This window comes from Oncorhynchus clarkii, chromosome 2, assembly GCF_045791955.1.
Source record: "Oncorhynchus clarkii lewisi isolate Uvic-CL-2024 chromosome 2, UVic_Ocla_1.0, whole genome shotgun sequence".
NCBI classification, from domain to species: Eukaryota; Metazoa; Chordata; class Actinopteri; order Salmoniformes; family Salmonidae; genus Oncorhynchus; species Oncorhynchus clarkii.
Genome location: NC_092148.1, coordinates 24,351,459 through 24,372,919, shown reverse-complemented (window position 1 = coordinate 24,372,919; position 21,461 = coordinate 24,351,459). Strand labels below are relative to the sequence as shown.

General features: G+C 42.7%; 1 protein-coding gene across 3 annotated transcripts; it reads left to right on the top strand.

Annotated features, from left to right (window-relative positions):
* Positions 1-2,432: 2,432 nt before the first annotated feature.
* LOC139364747 (HERPUD family member 2) lies at positions 2,433-20,151 on the top strand. 3 transcript variants are annotated; one of them, XM_071101790.1, is made up of 9 exons: positions 2,433-2,589; positions 3,357-3,742; positions 12,738-12,815; positions 13,233-13,349; positions 14,040-14,197; positions 14,356-14,481; positions 14,621-14,941; positions 19,230-19,314; positions 19,488-20,151. In XM_071101790.1, the coding sequence occupies exons 2-9, from the start codon at positions 3,596-3,598 to the stop codon at positions 19,665-19,667; spliced, it is 1,212 nt and encodes a 403-aa protein (XP_070957891.1). In that variant the 5' UTR covers positions 2,433-2,589; positions 3,357-3,595; the 3' UTR covers positions 19,668-20,151. The 3 variants fall into 3 exon arrangements, with proteins under 3 accessions (XP_070957891.1, XP_070957883.1, XP_070957898.1); XM_071101782.1 differs by having other exon boundaries at positions 19,203-19,314; XM_071101797.1 differs by lacking the exon at positions 13,233-13,349 and having other exon boundaries at positions 19,203-19,314.
* Positions 20,152-21,461: the final 1,310 nt, after the last annotated feature.

Sequence of the window (21,461 nt, the reverse complement as noted above, 5' to 3'; positions counted from 1 at the left end):
CATGATTCCCTATTCTACCTGAAAGATAATCATGTATCTCCACACAAAATATTTGAATCTGACAATCTGTAACATTGCTCTCTCCTGAACACACCCCTTAGTTCTCAACAATATGAGCCCTACTCTTCTGCCATCACTAGACATCAGACAAATGTATATATGTGCATGTATGTCTGTGTACATTTTTGCATACGTGTAGTGTAGGCCTACTAGTTCTTAATTAGCCTATATAGGACCACTCTGAAAGGCACTGATACCCACCCTTGACAGTACACTCCCAAGAAGATAAACATGGAAATTACTGTATCTGGCCCTATAACTACAGATATAAGGTTTCTCTCTGTAGGCATCATCTCTTGCCAGAAGTCTGAGTCTTTGCTGATGAATGCTTTAGAGAGATGCTTCCTGGTTCGAACCAGGGAGCAGATCTGGGGTTACACCATAGAGCTAGATAGAAGACTCATCTTTGCATACCTGCTATTATAGCGTATGCAACAGCATGGGCAGCGCCATTGACATCTCAATTTTAAAGTAATCAATTTTCTTCTTATTTGTGTTTAAATAAAGTGTAAAGCTAATATTGCTGATTTAGTCCTGAAACCAAATATTGTGTGTCATTAATTTATTGTGGCCACTAGAGGGTGGTTTTATAGTTTAAAGCCATTTAGATACCATAGCACCCAATTTAAATTGGAAGTCATTGGCTGATTGCTCCCAACCCGAAGGAACCCCCAGCCAGTTGACTACTTTAAAATGGTGGACGCCCTCAATGGCAATGTCCATGCGAAAACAAGCTATAAGTGAGGGCTCCCAAGTGGCGCAGTGGTCTAAGGCACTGCATCTCAGTGCAAGAGGCATAACTACATCACTCCCTGATTCAAATCCAGGCTGTATCACATCTGGCTGTGATTGGGAGTCCCATAGGGCACCACATAATTGTCCCAGTGTCATCCAGCTTTGGCTGTGGTAGGCTGTCATTGTAAATAATAATGTGTTCTTAATTGACTTGCCTGGTTAAATAAAAAAGCTAAATAAATATTTATGTTGAGTCCTCTATCAATCTCTATGGGTTACACCCTGAGCAACTGCACCACCTGTGGCTTCAAACACTTCCTGGTGGATGTCTCTGGAGAAAGCTTGATCAGAACATGTTTTTTCACTCTGGCCAACCTCATTTAAATCCACAAGGTCTTTATTTTTAGTCTGTCTTTCTTTTCTTGTCGTTTTCTTGGTCTCTGTCTATCGGTCTGTCATGTCTGCCTGTCTGGGCTTGATTTAGCTCTCACTTGTCTATGCGCATTTGCTGTGTCTGCGCTAAATTAATCTGTGTAAATTGTATTTCTGTCTCAATATCCAATATCTATTCTTCACTGCTGTGTTATTTTCCCTAGGATGAGGTCATCACTACATCGGGAGGAGAGCTCCTGCAGGAGTCACGTTGACCAACAAACTTTTCCACTAACTACAGGGCTCTATTTCAGTAATACCCCCTCCACCCCTCCTGATAAACATACCTATCCATACCTATCCACCCAGTGAAAGCAAATTTAAATTCTAGTTCCAAAATGGAAAACTTTCTCATTGAAAAGGAATGACACTTTTCATTCTTACATTTCAATTTATCTCCTGACTTGATGGAATTTAAATTTAATTTCAGCCCCTGGAAAGAGAGCACTGTCACACAAAAACAATGGAGTGAATTTATGGCCCTATTCAGCTATTCAGTCAAAACATTGACTTGGTAAAACAAATCTGTAAATTACAAACAACATTGCTGTGTGGCCAGACTGTAGAATTCTATAAGATATTTCATTTATGCTGAGGATAATAGCGCCAAGACAGGATTGTGTCAAGTCACAGATCTGGGGAAGGTTACCAAAAAAAATGTCTGCCACCATCCGTTCAATAGGAGAAACTCCCCAAATACAGGTGTGCCAAGATTGTAGCATCATACCCAAGAAGACTCAAGATTGTAATAACTTCCAAAGGTGCTTCAACAAAGTACTGAGTAAAGGATCAGAATAATGTAAATGTATATTTCATTTTTTTTATTTTTTATTATACATTTGCAAAAATGTCTAAAAACCTGTTTCTGCTTTGCCATTATGGGGTATTGTGTGTAGGTTGATGGGGGGGGGGGGGGGGGGCAATTTAATACATTTAAGAAGAATTAGTAAGAATTATAATGAAATTCATCACATACTTGTCGTTAGTTGAGAATCTTGCACTATCAAAAACAAAAAGAACAGCACAAGCTTGCAGATGGATGTCCCTACCAAATCAGAAGATCCACCCAGAACATGTTTTATACACACATTGGAAAAACAAATGCTCAATTTATTATTTCCCCAGATTGACAAAATTTACATTTCTCATCAATATTTCAAATATATTTACAAATATTTTCGTTGGACGACTAACACCCGTGAGTTATTATAGTGTCCTCTATATATCTCTATGACTGGTACCCACTAGCTGTCAATGGAATATTATGACGTAGTTTCCGGTATCACGCCCGACTCACCAAAAAAACCTGTCGAACTGGGAAGGAGCAGTCAAAAGGGGTCGAAAATACTCAAATAATCTAAAGTAAGTTAACGTTGTGTATGAATAAACCTCCTGTCCCCGATACTGTCATGTCGTTCGTATTATCAAGAGAAGTAGCAAACCAGCATTTCACGATATGCTAACGTAATGTTAGCTTGGCTAATAGGTAGCTAGCTAACTAGCAACAGTAATCTCTGGAGCTTTGATAGCACAGCACTCGTAAAACGAACGTCTATTTGTCAGATATGCTAAAGTAGTTAACATCATACAATTACTTTCTACATACACTAGTTTTGGTGGTTAGTGTAAACAATAAACAAGTAGGTCGCTAACTAGTCTCTGGCTGGGTGGCTCGTTTTGACGGCTGTATGACGCAACGCGACAGGTGTTCTGAAGACTGGAATGTCTCCCCCTGAATTGTTGCTAGCTAGGTCAGGGGTGTCAGAGATCTAGTGTCTGTGTTTATGTTTATCCGGGACTTGTCTGTTGAATATAGTCATGCTGACTAAGCTCTTGAGCAATAATATTTTCTTCAACTGGCCATACATGGGATGAAATAGTAATCATCAGGACTGGCTGTGTCTCACTCATTAATTACATTATGAAAGCATTTAAAAGTATTAGCTAGCTAGCCAATATCCCTTCTTTTTTTTTATGATAAATTAACATAAACAATTCCAGAGACTGTCAATCTGTGCATGTCAATACATTTGAGTAGCCTAGTTAGTACCACAAGTAAGGACATTCAAAACGTTCATATTCATAACTGTTTGAGAAGCATTGTCTTAATGACTTTCTCTATTTGACAGAACCCCAAGAAACATAGCTGCTTCACTCTCCACCAGGATTACATCGTGATTGGACACAGAACCATCTCCCCGCTAATGACAGCTCTTTAGAGGGGAAAATACCCTGTCCACCACAGTCATTGGCTGAGCTGGACTTTAGATCACAATGATGAAGAGGATCTGAGGGAGTCTTCCTCCTCAGGTGTAGGAGGCGAGCCCTGTCCTTTCCCATCCCCTTGACACACCCATTAATATGAACCATGGACCCAGGAGCAGTTGACAGTCCTGTCACCTTAGTCATCAAGGCCCCCAACCAGAAGTATGACGACCAGACAATAAACTGTTTTCTCAACTGGACGGTAGAGAAACTGAAGAGTCACATCTCGAATGTGTACCCAAGCAAGCCGGTGAGTTGGTACTGCCATTTTTTGGTTTCCTCATCTCCACCATTCCATTAACTAAGGGGAGTGGATAGGACTGGGGAACCGTCCGCCTGGAGAGCTACTGGGTGTGCAGGCTTTTGCTCCAGCTCAGCTCTAGGTCTAACTCTCAGAGGAATAACCACAGTAAAAGTATCTGCAAAGTATACTGAACAAAACTATAAACGCAACAATTTCAAATATTTTACTGAGTTGCAGTTCATATAATCAGTCAATTGAAATAAATTAATTAGACCCGAATCTATGGATTTTACATGACTGTAATACAGATACCTTTAAAGAAAAGTAGAGGTGTGGATCAGAAAACTAGTCAGTATCTGGTGTTACCACCATTTTCCTCATGCAGGACGACACATCTCCTTTGCATAGAGTTGATCAGGCTGTTGATTATGGCCTGTGGAATGTTGTCCAACTCCTCTTCAATGGCTGTGCAAAGTTGCTGGATATTGGTGGGAACTGGAACATGCAATAATACATGTCGATCCAGAGCATCTCAAAGAGCATCTCAAAGACTACAAAGGGAAACCCAGATGCGAGCTGCCCAGTGACGTGTGCCTACCAGACAAGCAAAATGCCTTTTATGCTCACTTCGAGGCAAGCAACACTGAAGCATGCATGAGAGCACCAGCTGTTTTGGATGACTGTGTGATAACGCTCTCGGTAGCCGATGTGAACAAAACCTTTAAACAGGTCAACCGATTATAGAGGTCGACCGATTGTGATTTTTCAGCGCCGATACCGATTATTGGAGGACCAAAAAAGCCGATACCGATTAATCGGCCAATATTAATTAAATTTTATTTGTAATAATGACACTGTCAAGTGTCTTCACTAGAGGTCGACCGATTATGATTTTTCAGTGCCGATACCGATTATTGAAGGACCAAAAAAGCCGATACTGATTAATCGGCCAATTTTTTTATTTTATTTGTAATAATGACAATTACAACAATACTGAATGAACACTTATTTTAACTTAATATAATATATCAATAAAATCAATTTAGCCTCAAATAAATAATGAAACATGTTCAATTTGGTTTAAATAATGCAAAAACAAAGTGTTGGAGAAGAAAGTAAAAGTGCAATATTTGCCATGTAAGAAAGCTAACGTTTCAGTTCCTTGCTCAGAACATGAGAACATATGAAAGCTGGTGGTTCCTTTTAACATGAGTCTTCAATATTCCCAGGTAAGAAGTTTTAGGTTGTAGTTATTATAGGACTATTTTCCTCTATATCATTTGTATTTCATTAACCTTTGACTATTGGATGTTCTTATAGGCACTTTAGTATTGCCAGTGTAACAGTATAGCTTCCGTCCCTCTCCTCGCCCCTACCTGGGCTCGAACCAGGAACACATCGACAACAGCCACCCTCGAAGCAGCGTTACCCATGCAGAGCAAGGGAAACGACCACAGGCTCAGAGCGAGTGACGTTTGAAACGCTATTAGCGCACGCTAACTAGCTAGTCATTTCACTTCGGTTACACCAGCCTCATCTCGGGAGTTGATAGGCTTGAAGTCATAAACAGCGCAATGCTTGACGCACAACGAAGAGCTGCTGTCAAAACGCACAAAAGTGCTGTTTGAATGAATGTTTACCCGCCTGCTTCTGCCTACCACCGCTCAGTCAGATACTTAGATACTTGTATGCTTGTATGCTCAGTCAGATTATATGCAACGCAGGACACGCTAGATAATATCTAGTAATATCATCAACCATGTGTAGTTAACTAGTGATTATGATTGATTGGTTGTTTTTATAAGATACGTTTAATGCTAGCTAGCAACTTACCTTGGCTTACTGCATTCGCGTAACAGGCATTCTCCTTGTGGAGTGCACAAGGACAAGTTAACTTTAAGGTTGCAAGATTAGATCCCCCGAGCTGACAAGGTGAAAATCTGTCGTTCTGCCCCTGAACGAGGCAGTTAACCCACCGTTCCTAGGCCGTAATTAAAAATAAGAATATGTTCTTAACTGACTTGCCTAGTTAAATAAAGATTAAGTAAAGGTGTTAAAAAAAACGTTGTTAACTTGAAATCGGCCCTAATTAATCGGCCATTCCGATTAATCGGTCAACCTCTAGTCTTCACTCACATTTTCAACATCTCCCTGACTGAGTCTGTAATACCTACATGTTTCAAGCAGACCACCATAGTCCCTGTGCCCAAGGAAACAAAGGTAACCTGCCTAAATGATTACCGCCCCCTGGCACTCACGCCGGTAGCCATGAGGTGCTTTGAAAGGTTTTTCATGGCTCACATCAACAGCATCCTCCCGGACACCCTAGACCCACTCCAATTGGCATACCGCCCAAACAGATCCACAGATGACGCAATCGCACTCCACACCGCTCTTTCTCACCTGGACAAAAGGAACACCTATGTGAGAATGCTGTTCATCGACTACAAGTCAGCGTTCAACACCATAGTGCCCACGAAGCTCATCACTAAGCTAAGGATCCTGGGACTAAACACCTCCCTATGCTACTGGTTCTTGTACTTCCTGATGGGCTGACCCCAGGTGGTAAGAGTAGGCAACAGCGCGTCTGCCACGCTGATCCTTAACACTGGGGCCCCTCAGGAGTGTGGACTTAGTCCCGTCCTGTATTCCCTGTTCACCCATGACTGTGTGGCCAAACACGATCCAACACCACCATTAAGTTTGCTGACGACACAACAGTGGTAGGCCTGATCACCGACAACGATGAGACGGCCTATAGGGAGGAGGTCAGAGAACTGGCAGTGTGGTGCCAGGACAACAACTTCTCCCTCAACGTGAGCAAGACAAAGGAGCTGATCGTGGACTACAGGAAAAGGCGGGCCGAACAGGCCCCCATTAGTGGAGCGGGTCGAGAGTTTCAAGTTCCTTGATGTCCACATCACCAATGAACTATCATGGTCCAAACATGCCAAGACAGTCGTGAAGAGGGCACGACAAAACCTTTTCCCCCTCAGGAGACTGAAAGGATTTGGCATGGGCACGCAGATCCTCAAAAGGTTCGACAGCTGCGCCATCGAGAGCATCCTGGTTGCATCACCGCCTGGTATGGCAACTGCTCGGCTTCTGACCGTGAGGAGTTACAGAGTGTTGTGCGAACGGCCCAGTACATCACTGGGGCTAAACGTCCTGCCATCCAGGACCTATGAATAGGCAGTGTCAGAGGAAAGCCCATAAAATTGTCAGACTCCAGTCACCCAAGTTGTAGACTGTTTTCTCTGCTGCCGCACGGCAAGCGGTACCGGAGCGCCAAGTCTAGGACCAAAAGGCTCCTCAAAATCTTCTACGCCCAAGCCATTAGACTGTTGAACAATTCATAAAAATCGCCAACGGATAATTTAGATTGACCCCCCCCACCCCTTGTACACTGCTGCTACTCGCTGCTTGTTTGTTACCTATGCATAGTCACTAAGGCCCCACCTACAGTTGAAGTCGGAAGTTACTTACACTTAGGTTGGAGTCATTAAAACTCATTTTTCAACCACTCCACAAATGTCTTGTTAACAAACTATAGTTTTGGCAAGTACAGTGGGGCAAAAAAGTATTTAGTCAGCCACCAATTGTGCAAGTTCTCCCACTTAAAAAGATGAGAGGCCTGTAATTTTCATCATATGTACACTTCAACTATGACAGACAAAATTAGAAAAAAAATCCAGAAAATCACATTGTAGGATTTTTAATGAATTTATTTGCAAATTATGGTGGAAAATAAGTATTTGGTCAATAACAAAAGTTTATCTCAATACTTTGTTATATACCCTTTGTTGGCAATGACAGAGGTCAAACATTTTCTGTAAGTCTTCACAAGGTTTTCACACACTGTTGCTGGTATTTTGGCCATTCCTCCATGCAGATCTCCTCTAGAGCAGTGATGTTTTGGGGCTGTTGCTGGGCAACACGGACTTTCAACTCAGCAACTCACAGTAGGTATGGTGTTATTTGGATGCAACTCAGCATTCTTTGTCCTCCAAACATGACGAGTTGAGTTTTTACCAAAAAGTTATATTTTGGTTTCATCTGACCATATGACATTCTCCCAATCTTCTTCTGGATCATCAAAATGCTCTCTAGCAAACTTCAGACGGGCCTGGACATGTACTGGCTTAAGCAGGGGGACACGTCTGGCACTGCAGGATTTGAGTCCCTGGCGGCGTAGTGTGTTACTGATGGTAGGCTTTGTTACTTTGGCCCCAGCTCTCTGCAGGTCATTCACTAGGTCCCCCCGTGTGGTTCTGTGATTTTTGCTCACCGTTCTTGTGATCATTTTGACCCCACGGGGTGAGATCTTGCGTGGAGCCCCAGATCGAGGGAGAATATCAGTGGTCTTGTATGTCTTCCATTTCCTAATAATTGCTCCCACAGTTGATTTCTTCAAAGCAAACCGCTTACCTATTGCAGATTCAGTCTTCCCAGCCTGGTGCAGGTCTACAATTTTGTTTCTGGTGTCCTTTGACAGCTCTTTGGTCTTGGCCATAGTGGAGTTTGGAGTGTGACTGTTTGAGGTTGTGGACAGGTGTCTTTTATACTGATAACAAGTTCAAACAGGTGCCATTAATACAGGTAACGAGTGGAGGACAGAGGAGCCTCTTAAAGAAGTTGTTACAGGTCTGTGAGAGTCAGAAATCTTGTTTCTTTGTAGGTGACCAAATACTTATTTTCCACCATAATTTGCAAATTCATTTAAAATCCTACAATGTGATTTTCTGGATTTTATTTCCTCATTTTGTCTGTCATAGTTGAAGTGTACCTATGATAAAAATGACAGGCCTCTCATCTTTTTAGGTGGGAGAACTTGCACAATTGGTGCTTTTTTGCCCCACTGTAGGTTAAGACATCTACTTTGTGTAGAACAGAACTGTGTAACCACAGCAACCAACCAAGCATCCTAAATGAAGGGATTATTTAAGGGATATTATCTTAATAGTTTATTTGTCAGGTTTTCCAAAATGAATGACACATTGGGTTCTCTGCCACGTTGTTTATCTGTGAGCACTATCTTGCTGCGTCTTGACCACCAAAACAAAACCCAACGAGTACATTTTCCAACAATTGTTTACAGACAGATTATTTCACTTATAATTTACTGTATCACAATTACAGTGGGTAAGAAGTTTACATACACTAAGTTGGCTGTGCCTTTAAACAGCTTGGAAAATTCCAGAAAATTATGTCATGGCTTTAGAAGCTTCTGATAGGCGAATTGACATAATTTGAGTCAATTGGAGGTGTACCTGTGGATGTATTTCAAGGCCTCTTTGCTTGACATCATGGGAAAATCAAAATAAATCAGCCAAGACGTCAGAGAATAAATTGTAGACCTCCACAAGTCTGGTTCATCCTTGGGAGCAATTTCCTAACGCCTGAAGGTACCACGTTCATATGTACAAACAACAGCACGCAAGTATAAACACCATGGGACCACTCAGCCATCATACCACTCAGGAAAGAGACGCATTCTGTCTCCTAGAGATAAACGTACTTTGGTGCGAAAAGTACAAATCAATCCCAGAACAACAGCAAAGGACCTTGTGAAGATGCTGGAGGAAACGGGTAGAAAAGTATCTATATCCACAGTAAAACGAGTCCTATTTCGACATAACCTGAAAGGCCACTCAGCAAGGAAGAAGCTACTGCTCCAAACCCGCCATAAAAGAAGCCAGACTATGGTTTGCAACTGCACATGAGGACAAAGCTCATACTTTTTAGAGAAATGTCCTCTGATCTGATGAAACAAAAACGGAACTGTTTGGCCATAATGACCATCGTTATGCTTGGAGGGAAAAGGGGGAGGCTTGTAAGCCAAAGAACACCATCCCAACCGTGAAACACTGGGGTGGCAGCATCATGTTGTTAGGGTGCTTTGCTGCAGGATAGATAGCATCATGAGGCAGGAAAATGATGTGGGTATATTGAAGCAACATCTCAAGACATCAGTCAGGAAGTTAAAGCTTGCACTAGCAACGGCTCTGGTGGACATTCCTGCAGTCAGCATTCCAATTGCAAGCTCCTTCATAACTTAAGACATCTGTGGCATTGTGTTGTGTGACAACTGCACATTTTAGAGTGGCCTTATGAAACATTTCTGCAACCTTTTATTTCAGCTCCTGGAACATGGGTCAAACACTTTACATGTTGCGTTTTTTATTTTTGTTCAATATAGTTTCGAAGTAGACTTCTCCAGAATTTGAGTAAGAAACAAGCCCTGATTTTTCATGTTATACACTTGTGAGGTAATTGCAATTGCGTTGTTCATCTTAGCATTTTCTATAACCAGAGGAAGCTGTAGACAGTCTAATTGTTTCCTAGCTGAGCTCCATAAACTGAAAGATGTGACAGCTGTTGAGTAAATCTCAAAACTGGACATCCACCTGGGAAAGCAGAACAGAACTGTGTAACCACAGCAACCAACCAAGCATCCTAAATGAAGGGATTAGTTAAGGGATATTATCTTAATAGTTAATTTGTCAGGTTTTCCAAAATGAATGACACATTGGGTTCTCTGCCACGTTGTTTATCTGTGAGCACTATCTTGCTGCGTCTTGACCACCAAAACAAAACCCAACTATTCCTTCTGAGCATAGACTACGTTTTGGGGATTTGAAATGCTTGTTTTTACATGTGCGTAGGTCTACATTTACATATAGTACCAGTCAAAAGTTTGGACACCTACTCATTCAAGGGTTTTTATTTATTTTAACTATTTTCTACATTGTAGAATAATAGTGAAGACATCAAAACTATGAAATAATACATATGGAAACATGTATTAACCAAAAAGGTGTTAAGCAAATCCAAATATACTTGAGATTCTTCAAAGTAGCCCACCTTTTGCCTTGATGACAGCTTTGCATGCTCTTGGCATTGTCTCAACCAGCTTCATGAGGTAGTCATCTGGTATGTATTTCAATTAACAGGTGTGCCTTGTTTTAAAGTGAATATGTGGAATTTCTTTCCTTAATGCATTTGAGCCAATCAGTTGTATTGACAAGGTAGGGGTGGTATACAGAAGAGAGCCCTATTTGGTAGAAGGCCAAGTCCATATTATGGCGAGAACAGCTCAAATAAGCAAAGAGAAACAACAGTCCATCATTCCTTTAAGACATGGATGCCAGTCAATACAGAACATTTCAAGGACTTTTAAAGTTTCTTCAAGTGCAGTCGCAAAAACCATCAAGCGCTATGATGAAACTGGCTCTCATGAGGACCGCCACAGGAAAGGAAGACCCAGAGTTACCTCTGCTGCAGAGGATACATTAATTGGAGTTAACTGCACCTCAGATTGCAGCCCAAATAAATGCTTCAGAGTTCAAGTAACAGACACGTCTCAAAATCAACTGTTCAGAGGAGACTGCGTGAATCAGGCCTTCGTGGTCAAATTGCTGCAAAGAAACCACTACTAAAGGACCCCAATAAGAAGATTTGCTTGAGCCAAGAAACACGAGCAATGGACATTAGACCGGTCTAATGAGTCCAAATTTGAGATTTTTGCTTCCAACCGCTGTGTCTTTGTGAGATGCAGAGTAGGTGAACGGATGATCTCCGCATGTGTGGTTCCCACCGTGAAGCGAGGAGGAGGTGTGATGGTGTGAGGGTGCTTTGCTGTTGACACTGTTGGTGATTTATTTAGAATTCAAGGCACACTAACCAGCATGGCTACCACAGCATTCTGCAGTGATTTGCCATCCCATCTGGTTTGCGCCTAGTCCCCCTATCATTTGTTTTTCAACAGGACAATGACCCAAAACACACCTCCAGGCTGTGTAAGGACTATTTGACCAAGAAGGAGAGTGATGATGCTGCGTCAGATGACCTGGCCTCCACAATCACCAGACCTCAACCCAATTGTGGTAGTTTGGGATGAGTTGGACCGCAGAGTGAAGGAAAAGCAGCCAACAAGTGCTCAGCATATGTGGGAACTCGCCGAATACAACCGGTTTAGACCTTACAGTGAAATGCTTACTTACGAGCCCCTAACTGACAGTGCAGTTTCAAAAAAATATGGATAAGAATAAGAGATAAAAGTAACAGGTAATTAGAGGAGCAGTAAAAAATAACAATATATACAGGGGGGTGCCGGTACATGAGTCAATGTGCAGGGGCACCGGTTAGTTGAGGTAGTATGTACATGTAGGTAGAGTTATTAAAGTGACTATGCATAGATGACACCAGAAAGTGTCAGTGGAGGGGAGGGGGGCAATGTGAATTGTGAATAGAATAGTCTGTAGTATTCCCAGGTGGATGTCCAATAGTATTCCTCATGAAGCTGGTTGAGAGAATGCCAATAGTATGCAAAGCTGTCATTAAAGCAAAGGGTGGCTACTTTGAAGGATCTCAAATATAAAATGTATTTTGATTTGTTTAACCCTTTTTTGGTTACTATATGATTCCATATGTGTTATTTCATAGTTTTGATGTCTACACTATTATTCTACAATGTAAAAAATAGTAAAAAATAAAAACCCTTGAATGATTTGGTGTCCCAACTTTTGACTGGTACTGTACATCATGTGAAATAATTCTGTAAGGCGTTGTCTTGTGACGCTGCAGGTATGTGTTCAAGTGTGTAATCTACCCTAATGTAATCTAATCTGAAAATGCTTAGTCTCTCTGGAACACAAGCTAGGTTTCCATCCAATTGGTGCCAGATTTTCATGCAAATATTCTAAAATCTACATAAAAACAATGCACATTTTCCAACCAGAGATATTACTAATGGCATGTTCTGTCACTGTATCGGATCAATCAAACATTTAGGTCTATGGGTGCAATAGTACTTCTGTATTAATAAACGTAATATTGCCCTACCACCTTGTTGATATACTTTCAGCACCATTGTTCTTGCATGTAACATTTCCATAATTTTTGCATTTAGGGCTTATCAACCCAAACTATGTGATTTTTAAATGATCTAGTAGCATATTCTGCAACAGGCTTTCTCAGAATGACAGTTGTGTTGTTTTAGTCATCCAAGGATCAGCGGCTGGTATACTCAGGCCATCTCCTCCAGGACCACCTGCAACTGAGGGATGTCCTCAGGAAGGTAAAGATCACTCTCAACCTTGTCTCTGTTTTTCTGATGTGGCATATGGTCGAGAGGTTTGGAGTATGGTGGACTAACACTGTATCTGAAATGTTAGAATTGGTATGCAATATCACAGAAACCTCACTCAACATAACAGACAACTGACTGCTGAGCCGTTATTGAATAGGGCCCACCCCCTTGTGTGTCTGAGAGAGAGGGTGAACGTGAGGCAGAGACTGTGATGGTATAACAATAGCTGATCCGATGTAGTAAGCAACATTGTTGAGGTTGGCTTTGTCCCTGAATTCTAGCCTGTTCCCTGAAATTCCTCCCTCGCTCTCACTCTCACGTCCTCCAATCACCAAAACAGAATCAAATGATTAATTATGCCCTTCTCCTTTTCCCCCACATCCAACCCTCTATTTCTGCCTACAGCAGGAGGGTTATCACATGATGCACCTGGTGTGTGCCTCCCGTAGCCCGCCAACCTCGCCCACGCCCCACTGCTCCACCCCCAGCTCGGTGACCTCTGACCCCAGCTCCAGCTCTGGGGTACGTCTAATGGTGTGGAGTCATTCTGTGGAGCTCAACAATTCAATCAGATAGAAATGAAATGCCTAGAACACATAACAGAATGCTCTGTCATTTGGAATGGAGAGTGGGGTGTGGTCTATACGTTACATTTCTACTCGGTGACTTGGAACGTATCCGTTTGGTGTCTTTGCGGTAGGGCTGGGCGACATGACCCAAATATATCACAATATTTTTCAAATTTCTTGCGGTATTTGAGTTTTTTAACATTACAAGTTCTAAATATGCTTTGTTTGTAGTGCATGACCCTGGGGTGGCAACACATACATTCTAAGGGTTTTTAATAGGGCTTTGGACATTCAAGAAACTTCAACCAAAAGTTTGAATATAGTGGGCACTTTGAATCCAGTGATTGACACAATGAATGAAAAAGCGAGGGAGAGGTTATTGTGACAGGGTAGGAACCAACCGACATTACACACAGTGGCATAACACATTTAACAAACCAAACATTGAAATACCGTTATACAAGGTAAAGTAAAAACCCAAGCTTGTCTGTGCATCAGTACCGGTGTGTGTGTATATAGTAAAATACTCTATACAGCCCAGCCCTACTTTGCAGCTGTCCTTATTCCCATAGGTGCATTGTTTTTTTTTAAAACCTATATAGACCTTTGCTGGTTTATGATTGGTGTATGTCTTGTCACTCAGAGTTCAGACAGTGCTGGCTCCACCCCCCAAGCCACAACACCAAATCAGGACGGTCAGTCCGCTGCCTCAGTAGCAGGAAGTTATGATGGACTAAGGCATCGTGGAGGCTTCCCTCAATTTAACCCTCAAAATCCTACCTCTACTGGTATAATGCAATGGTAAGCACTGTTCTCGTGTATTGGGATCAATTCTAGTTCAGTTTCTACCTAGTCAGGAAAATAATTGAAATTCAATTACAAAAAATGGTGGGAATAATGCAGAAAATATTGTGTGCGCATGATTTTTGATTGCATGTGTTACTGTTTTTCCTCCATAGGCCAGATGGGACGCAGGTCCCAGTACAGGGGGGTATGGCTGCAGGTGTGCCCCCCCACCCCATGTACATGCCCATGCAGGTCCTCTGGTGGCAGCAAATGTATGCACGCCACTACTACATGCAATAGTAAGTCAGTCGTCTGCATTTAGAGCCCAATCCTAACAACCCATAAGGACCACAGACTTTTCTATGTTGGAATGAGTTATATTCACTGGCTTCTATCCGCTAATACTTATTTATGTCTTTCTTTCTCTCCCTCTTCCAGTCAAGCAGCAGTGGCAGCCTCACAGCCCCCCTCCACCCCTCCCTCCTCCCCCAGTCCCACCCACTCCCCCCAACCCGCACAGCCCAATGAAGCTCCACCTCCCCAGGGACCTAACCCCATTCAAGAGGACAGGCCGGCCAATCCCAATATCCAGATGAATGCCCAGGGCGGGGCCGTGCTAAATGAGGATGAACTGAACCGGGATTGGCTGGACTGGATGTACGCGGTCTCCCGCGCTGCCATCTTGCTCAGCATTGTGTATTTCTACTCCTCCTTTGGCCGCTTCGTCATGGTGATAGGCGCCATGCTGCTCGTCTTTTTGTGAGTTCTCGTCTGTACACTATCAGTTTGACATTAGAGTGGATACTTTTGAAGGACCCTGTTTACTTTGTACAGTGGGCTCCAAAATGACTGGCAACCCTGACTGGCAATGCACAAACAATACTTGAAAAAATATAAACAATATAATTATAGAGAAACTCAAAACACCAACATGTGAGAAATACTCTACTTTATTAATATTTCAATGGAACCCACCAAAGTAATTTGTTGATTTAATAAATGAGGTAATGCAATATCCCTTTGTCATCCAACACTATGAAAAAAAACAAAAAAACTGGCAGTTCAAAAGAGACAGATGGTCATAGACCTTCATAAAGCAAACCAATGTTTATTTGTCACGTGCACTGAATACAACCTTACAGTGAAATGCTTACTTACAGGCCCTAACCAACAGTACAATTTTTAAGTAAAAAAATAGGTATTAGGTGAACAATAGATAAGTAAAGAAATAAAAAACCACAGTAAAAAGGTCAGTTGCTATATACAGTAGCGAGGCTATATACAGGCACCGGTTAGTCAGGCTAATTGAAGTAATACAGTGGGGCAAAAAAGTATTTAGTCAGACACCAATTGTGCAAGTTCTCCCACTTAAAAAGATGAGAGGCCTGTAATTTTCATCAGAGGTACACTTCAACTATGACAGACAAAATGAGGAAAAAAAATCCAGAAAATCACATTGTAGGATTTTTAATGAATTTATTTGCAAATTATGGTGGAAAAAAACTTTTGTTATTGACCAAATACTTAATCTCAATACTTTGTTATATACCCTTTGTTGGCAATGACAGAGGTCAAACCTTTTCTGTAAGGTTTTCACATACTGTTGCTGGTATTTTGGGCCATTCCTCCATGCAGTGATGTTTTGGGGCTGTTGCTGGGCAACACGGACTTTCAACTCCCTCCAAAGATTTTCTATGGGGTTGAGATCTGGAGACTGGCTAGGCCACTCCGGGACCTTGAAATGCTTCTTACGAAGCCACTCCTTCGTTGCCCGGGCGGTGTGTTTGGGATCATTGTCATGCTGAAAGACCCAGCCACGTTTCATCTTCAATGCCCTTGCTGATGGAAGGAGGTTTTCACTCAAAATCTCACAATACATGGCCCCATTCATTCTTTCCTTTACACGGATCAGTCGTCCTGGTCCCTTTGCAGAAAAACAGCCCCAAAGCATGATGTTTCCACCCCCATGCTTCACAGTAGGTATGGTGTTCTTTGGATGCAACTCAGCATTCTTTGTCCTCCAAACACGACGAGTTGTTTTTACCAAAAAGTTATATTTTGGTTTCATCTGACCATATGACATTATCCCAATCTTCTTCTGGATCATCCAAATGCTCTCTAGCAAACTTCAGATGGGCCTGGACATGTACTGGCTTAAGCAGGGGAACACGTCTGGCACTGCAGGATTTGAGTCCCTGGCGGCGTAGTGTGTTACTGATTGTAGGCTTTGTTACTTTGGCCCCAGCTTTCTACAGGTCATTCACTAGGTCCCCCCCGTGTGGTTCTGGGATTTTTGCTCACCGTTCTTGTGATAATTTTGACCCCACGAGGTGAGATCTTGCGTGGAGCCCCAGATCAAGGGAGATTATCAATGGTCTTGTATATCTTTCATTTCCTAATAATTGCTCCCAACAGTTGATTTCTTCAAACCAAACCGCTAACCTATTGCAGATTCAGTCTTCCCAGCCTGGTGCAGGTCTACAATTTTGTTTCTGGTGTCCTTTGACAGCTCTTTGGTCTTGGCCATAGTGGAGTTTGGAGTGTGACTGTTTGAGGTTGTGGACAGGTGTCTTTTATACTGATAACAAGTTCAAACGGGTGCCATTAATACAGGTAACGAGTGGAGGACAGAGGAGCCTCTTAAATAAGTTGTTACAGGTCTGTGAGAGCCAGAAATCTTACTTGTTTGTAGGTGACCAAATACTTATTTTCCACCATAATTTGCAAATAAATTCATAAAAAATCCTACAATGTGATTTTTCTGGATTTTTTCCCTAATTTTGTCTGTCATAGTTGAAGTGTATCTATGATGAAAAGTACAGGCCTCTCTCATCTTTTTAAGTGGGAGAACTTGCACAATTGGTGGCTGACTAAATACTTTTTTGCCCCACTGTATGTAGGTTTAGTTAAAGTGACTATGCATAGATAATAAACAGAGTAGCAGCAGCGTAAAAGAAGGGGTGGCGGGACACAATGGAAATAGTCCGGGTAGCCATTTTATTACCTGTTCAGGAGTCTTATGGCTTCGGGGTAGAAGCTGTTGAGAAGCCTTTTAATCCTAGACTTGGCGGTCCGGTACCGCTTGCCATGCGGTAGTAGAGAGAACAGTCTATGATTAGGGTGGCTGGGGTTTTTGTCAATTTTTAGGGCCTTCCTCTGACACCGCCTGCTGTAGAGGTCCTGGATGGCAGAAAGCTTGGCCCCAGTGATGTTCTGGGCACTACGCATTACCCTCTGTAGTGCCTTGCGGTCGTAGGCCGAGCATTTGCGTACCAGGCAGTGACTCAACCAGTCAGGATGCTCTCGATGTTGCACCTGTAGAACCTTTTGAGGATCTGAGGACCCATGCCAAATCTTTTTCGTTTTCTGAGGCTTTGTCGTGCCCCCTTCACGACGGTCTTGGTCTGTTTGGACCATTCTAGTTTGTTGGTGATGTGGACACCAAGGAACATGAAGCTCTCAACCTTCTCCACTACAGCCCCGTCAATGAGAATGATGGTGTGCTCAATCCTCCTTTTCTTGTAAACCACAATCATCTCCTTTGTCTTGATTACGTTGAGGGATAGGTTGTTATTCTGGCACCACCCGGCCAGGTCTCCGACCTTCTCCCTATAGGCTGTCTTGTCGTTGTGTCGTCTGCAAAGTTATTGAGGGTGTTGGAGTCATGCTTGGCCACGCAGTCGTGTGTGAACAGGGAGTACAGGAGGGGACTGAGCACGCACCCCTGAGGGGCCTCTGTGTTGAGGATCAACGTGGCGGATGTTGTTACCTACCCTTACCACCTGGGGGTGGCCCGTCAGGGAGTCCAGGATCCAGTTGCAGAGGAAGGTGATTAGTCCCAGGATCCTTAGCTTAGTGATGAGCTTTAAATCTGTTAATGGCTACAAGAAGATCCACAAACAATTGAATATACCACTGAGCACTGTCAGGGCAATTATTAAACAATTCAAAAGATATGGAACAGTTGAAAACCTCATGGGTAGAGGACGCAAATGCATTTTGCCCCCCAAGATAGTGAGGAGGATGGTGAGAGAAGCAACAAAATCCCCAAGAATTACTGTGAAAGATTTGCAGGCCTTGGTGGCGTCTTGGGGTCACCAGTTTTCAAAAAGCACCATCAGACAACCACAGCCTCTTTGGAAGGGTTGCCATAAGAAAGCCCTTTCTGACCCCAAGACACGGACGCAAGTGCTTGGAGCCAAACGTCATTTAAATTATGACTGGAAGAAGGTGCTCTGGTCAGATGAGACCAAAATTTAAGGTTTTGGTGTCGAAACAGAGATGCATACAAGGAAAGGCACCTCGTACGTTGAAATATGGTGGTGGGTCAGTGATGTTTTGGGGCTGTTTTAATTCCAGAGGTTAAGATTGATGGCATAATGAATTCCACCAAGAATCAGGCAATTTTGGCTGACATTCTGGTTGCCTCTGCCAGAAGGCTTGGACTTGGTCGTAGGTGGACTTTCCAACAAGACAATGACCCAAAACATACCTCAAGATCCACACACAAATGCTTCTGTGACAGCAAAATCAATGTTCTGCCATGGCCATCTCAGTCGCCGGACCTCAATCCAATCGAAAACCTGTGGGCTGAGTGGAAGAGGGAAGTTGATAAGTGCAAACCCAAGAATGTGAAAGCTCTTGAAAGGATCTGCATAGAAGAATGGTTCAAAATCCCTCCAAATGTGTTCCTTAACCTTGTCAAACATTACAGGAAAAGACCATGCTGTTATCCTTGCCAGAGGTGGATGCACTAAGTACTAAATGAGGAGTGCCAATAATTATGAAACCTTGATTTTGATTAAATGTATTTGTGTTAAATAATTGTATGATTTTGGTGGGTTCCATTAAAACATTAATAAAGTACAGTATTTCTCACATGTTGGTATTTTGAGTATCTCTATAATTATATTGTTTATATTTGTTCAAGTATTGTTTGTGCATTGTCAGTCAGGGGTGACAGTAATTTTGGAGCCCACTGTGTCTGTGTGTGAGATACTAATTTTGTGGTGTTAACTAGGCACAGGGCTGGTTGGTTCCCCTTTAGGCCAGAGCTGCAGAACCCCGGAAGAGGAGGAGCGGGGTTAGCTCATCAGGACGAGGCAGAGAGACACCAGGACATCCAGGAGATGGTAGGTGCTTCTTGTTTAAGATGGACTCCATCTCTGTCTGTGTGGTTGTTTTTCTGTCTGTGTCCAAGCTGCTCCTTTCTCTCTGCCACATTCTCTCTCCGTCTCTGTTTTTTAAACCGATGGTCCTTCTCTTATTCTCTCTCATTTCCTTGTCCTGTTTCTCTCCATCTCAGGAGCGGATGATGGATGAAGGGCTGGAGGATGAGGAGGGCGACAGTGGAGAGGAAGGCCCAGAGGACCCGGCAGCTCCCGCTGCCCCCCGCCACCACGGCTTCCTGGCCTCCGCCTGGTCCTTCATCAGCACCTTCTTCACCTCCCTCATCCCAGAGGGACCCCCCCACCCCGCCAACTAAATCAGGGAGGGAGACCCCCCCCCCCAGTAACAACCTCCCATGCTGCCAACTACCAGACTGTAAAAAGTGCTGCAGTGTGGGGGAAGTCTTGAATAAATCAGTGAGCATCGAACAAACTAACATGTTATGCCATGTTAAACAAGCTAACAATGCTTTATATTACAGAGGCTTCTCTGATTTCATCATACAAACCGGTACACACACACACACTTTATTACCTTTGATCATGTCTGCTCATTTAGATTTTGGTGGCATTGAAAGGCTTCGAAAGGTCATCCATTGTAAGCAGTGATACAGCCATTGCATTTATCGTTTTGGTTTTGGAGAATAGATGAAAGGACATACACACCTAAATGTGTATGAATATTGCAATGACTCTAGCACATTGATTCTCTCTGTGTATATGAGCATTATCTATTTACATATAAATATATACATCTTAATTCCTGACCAAATGCGTTTTTGAATAAAAGCCTTGTGGTTTCGTGTGTGTGTGTGTGTGTGTGTGTGTGTGTGTGAACTGTGTTCTATGATTGGTTCAATTGAAGGGCAAGTGAGATGTTCTCTTTGACCTACTTTATTTGGGAGTCACTAAGTGGAAGTTCATGCTCTTTTTCATCTGGTGCAGTTGACGTAGTGGAATTGAATCATCCGTTCAAAGCCCTGTAACCATAGATATCCTATAATGAGTATTCTATGCATGATACAGCTTAGATAACTCAGGAATTCTACTTCATCCTCCAAGATGGCTGCTTGATGACTACTCAAATCAAGTTTATTGGTCGAGTACACAGGTTTGCAGATGTTATCGCAGGTGCAGAGAAATGCTTGTATTTCTTGCTCCAACAGTGCAGCAATACCTAGTAATAAACTTCATACCCAATGGGCACTATGATGTTAAAGTAGAGCAGCAGCAGGAGGAACGTGAGAACCTATGGCATGATGGTGGTTACTTCAACCTAGAATCATTAACCAATTCTGAGGCCTTTTTTGAGACCACCACCTGGGTCTCTGGAAGCTGAAGAAACTTCTAGCCACCTTAACCTCTATGACGGGTAGGCAATCCTGTTCCTGGAGTACTGCAGGATTTTGTTCCAACTAGGCACCACAACTGAGCTAATTGATCAGTTCAGAGATTAGGGGCTGGAAAAAAAATGTTTCCCGCATTACAGAAGGCTTTATCGGTCTGCTAATACAGGACTAGCAAAGGCCCAGTGCACTACTTTTGTGAATATAAATTATTATTCAATTCTACTTTTTCAGGGGGTGCAGCAGCAGCACCCCTACTTCCCGTGACTATGCTTGTGACATGTTTTCTAAATTCTGAGGGTGATAGTTGATAATCTTTCCAGACGACAAATTATACTGTTTCGGAGTTATTGCATTTTGTGACCGGTAGGCTTTTTAAAGTTTTGATTGTGTTAGTGCATTCTGCAAGAGAAATGTGTTGTTTCTCTCTCAACTAATATGAGACGGATACATTTCTATAGGCAATGTTGGTAATCTCCAAATAAAACAACTTCGATCCACACTCCCGTCTGTAGCCATGAAGTGCTTTGAAAGGCTAGTCATGGCTCACATCAATGCCGTCATCCCAGAAACCCTAGACCCACTCCAATTTGCATATCGCCCCAACAGATCCACAGATGATGCAGTCACTATTGCACTCCACACTGCCCTTTCCCACCTGAACAAAAGGAACACCTATGTGAGAATGCTGTTCATTGACTACAGCTCAGCTTTCAACACCATAGTGCCCTCAAAGCTCATCAATAAGCTAAGGACCCTGGGACT

What these genes read in the sequence shown, in the direction of transcription:
- LOC139364747 (XM_071101782.1), top strand. Translation starts at nt 3,596, where the DNA reads ATGGACCCAGGAGCAGTTGACAGTCCTGTCACCTTAGTCATCAAGGCC. An exon ending in ATGTGTACCCAAGCAAGCCG is followed by an intron (nt 3,743 to 12,737) that starts GTGAGTTGGTAC and finishes GTGTTGTTTTAG; the next exon opens with TCATCCAAGGATCAGCGGCT. An exon ending in TGAGGGATGTCCTCAGGAAG is followed by an intron (nt 12,816 to 13,232) that starts GTAAAGATCACT and finishes TTCTGCCTACAG; the next exon opens with CAGGAGGGTTATCACATGAT.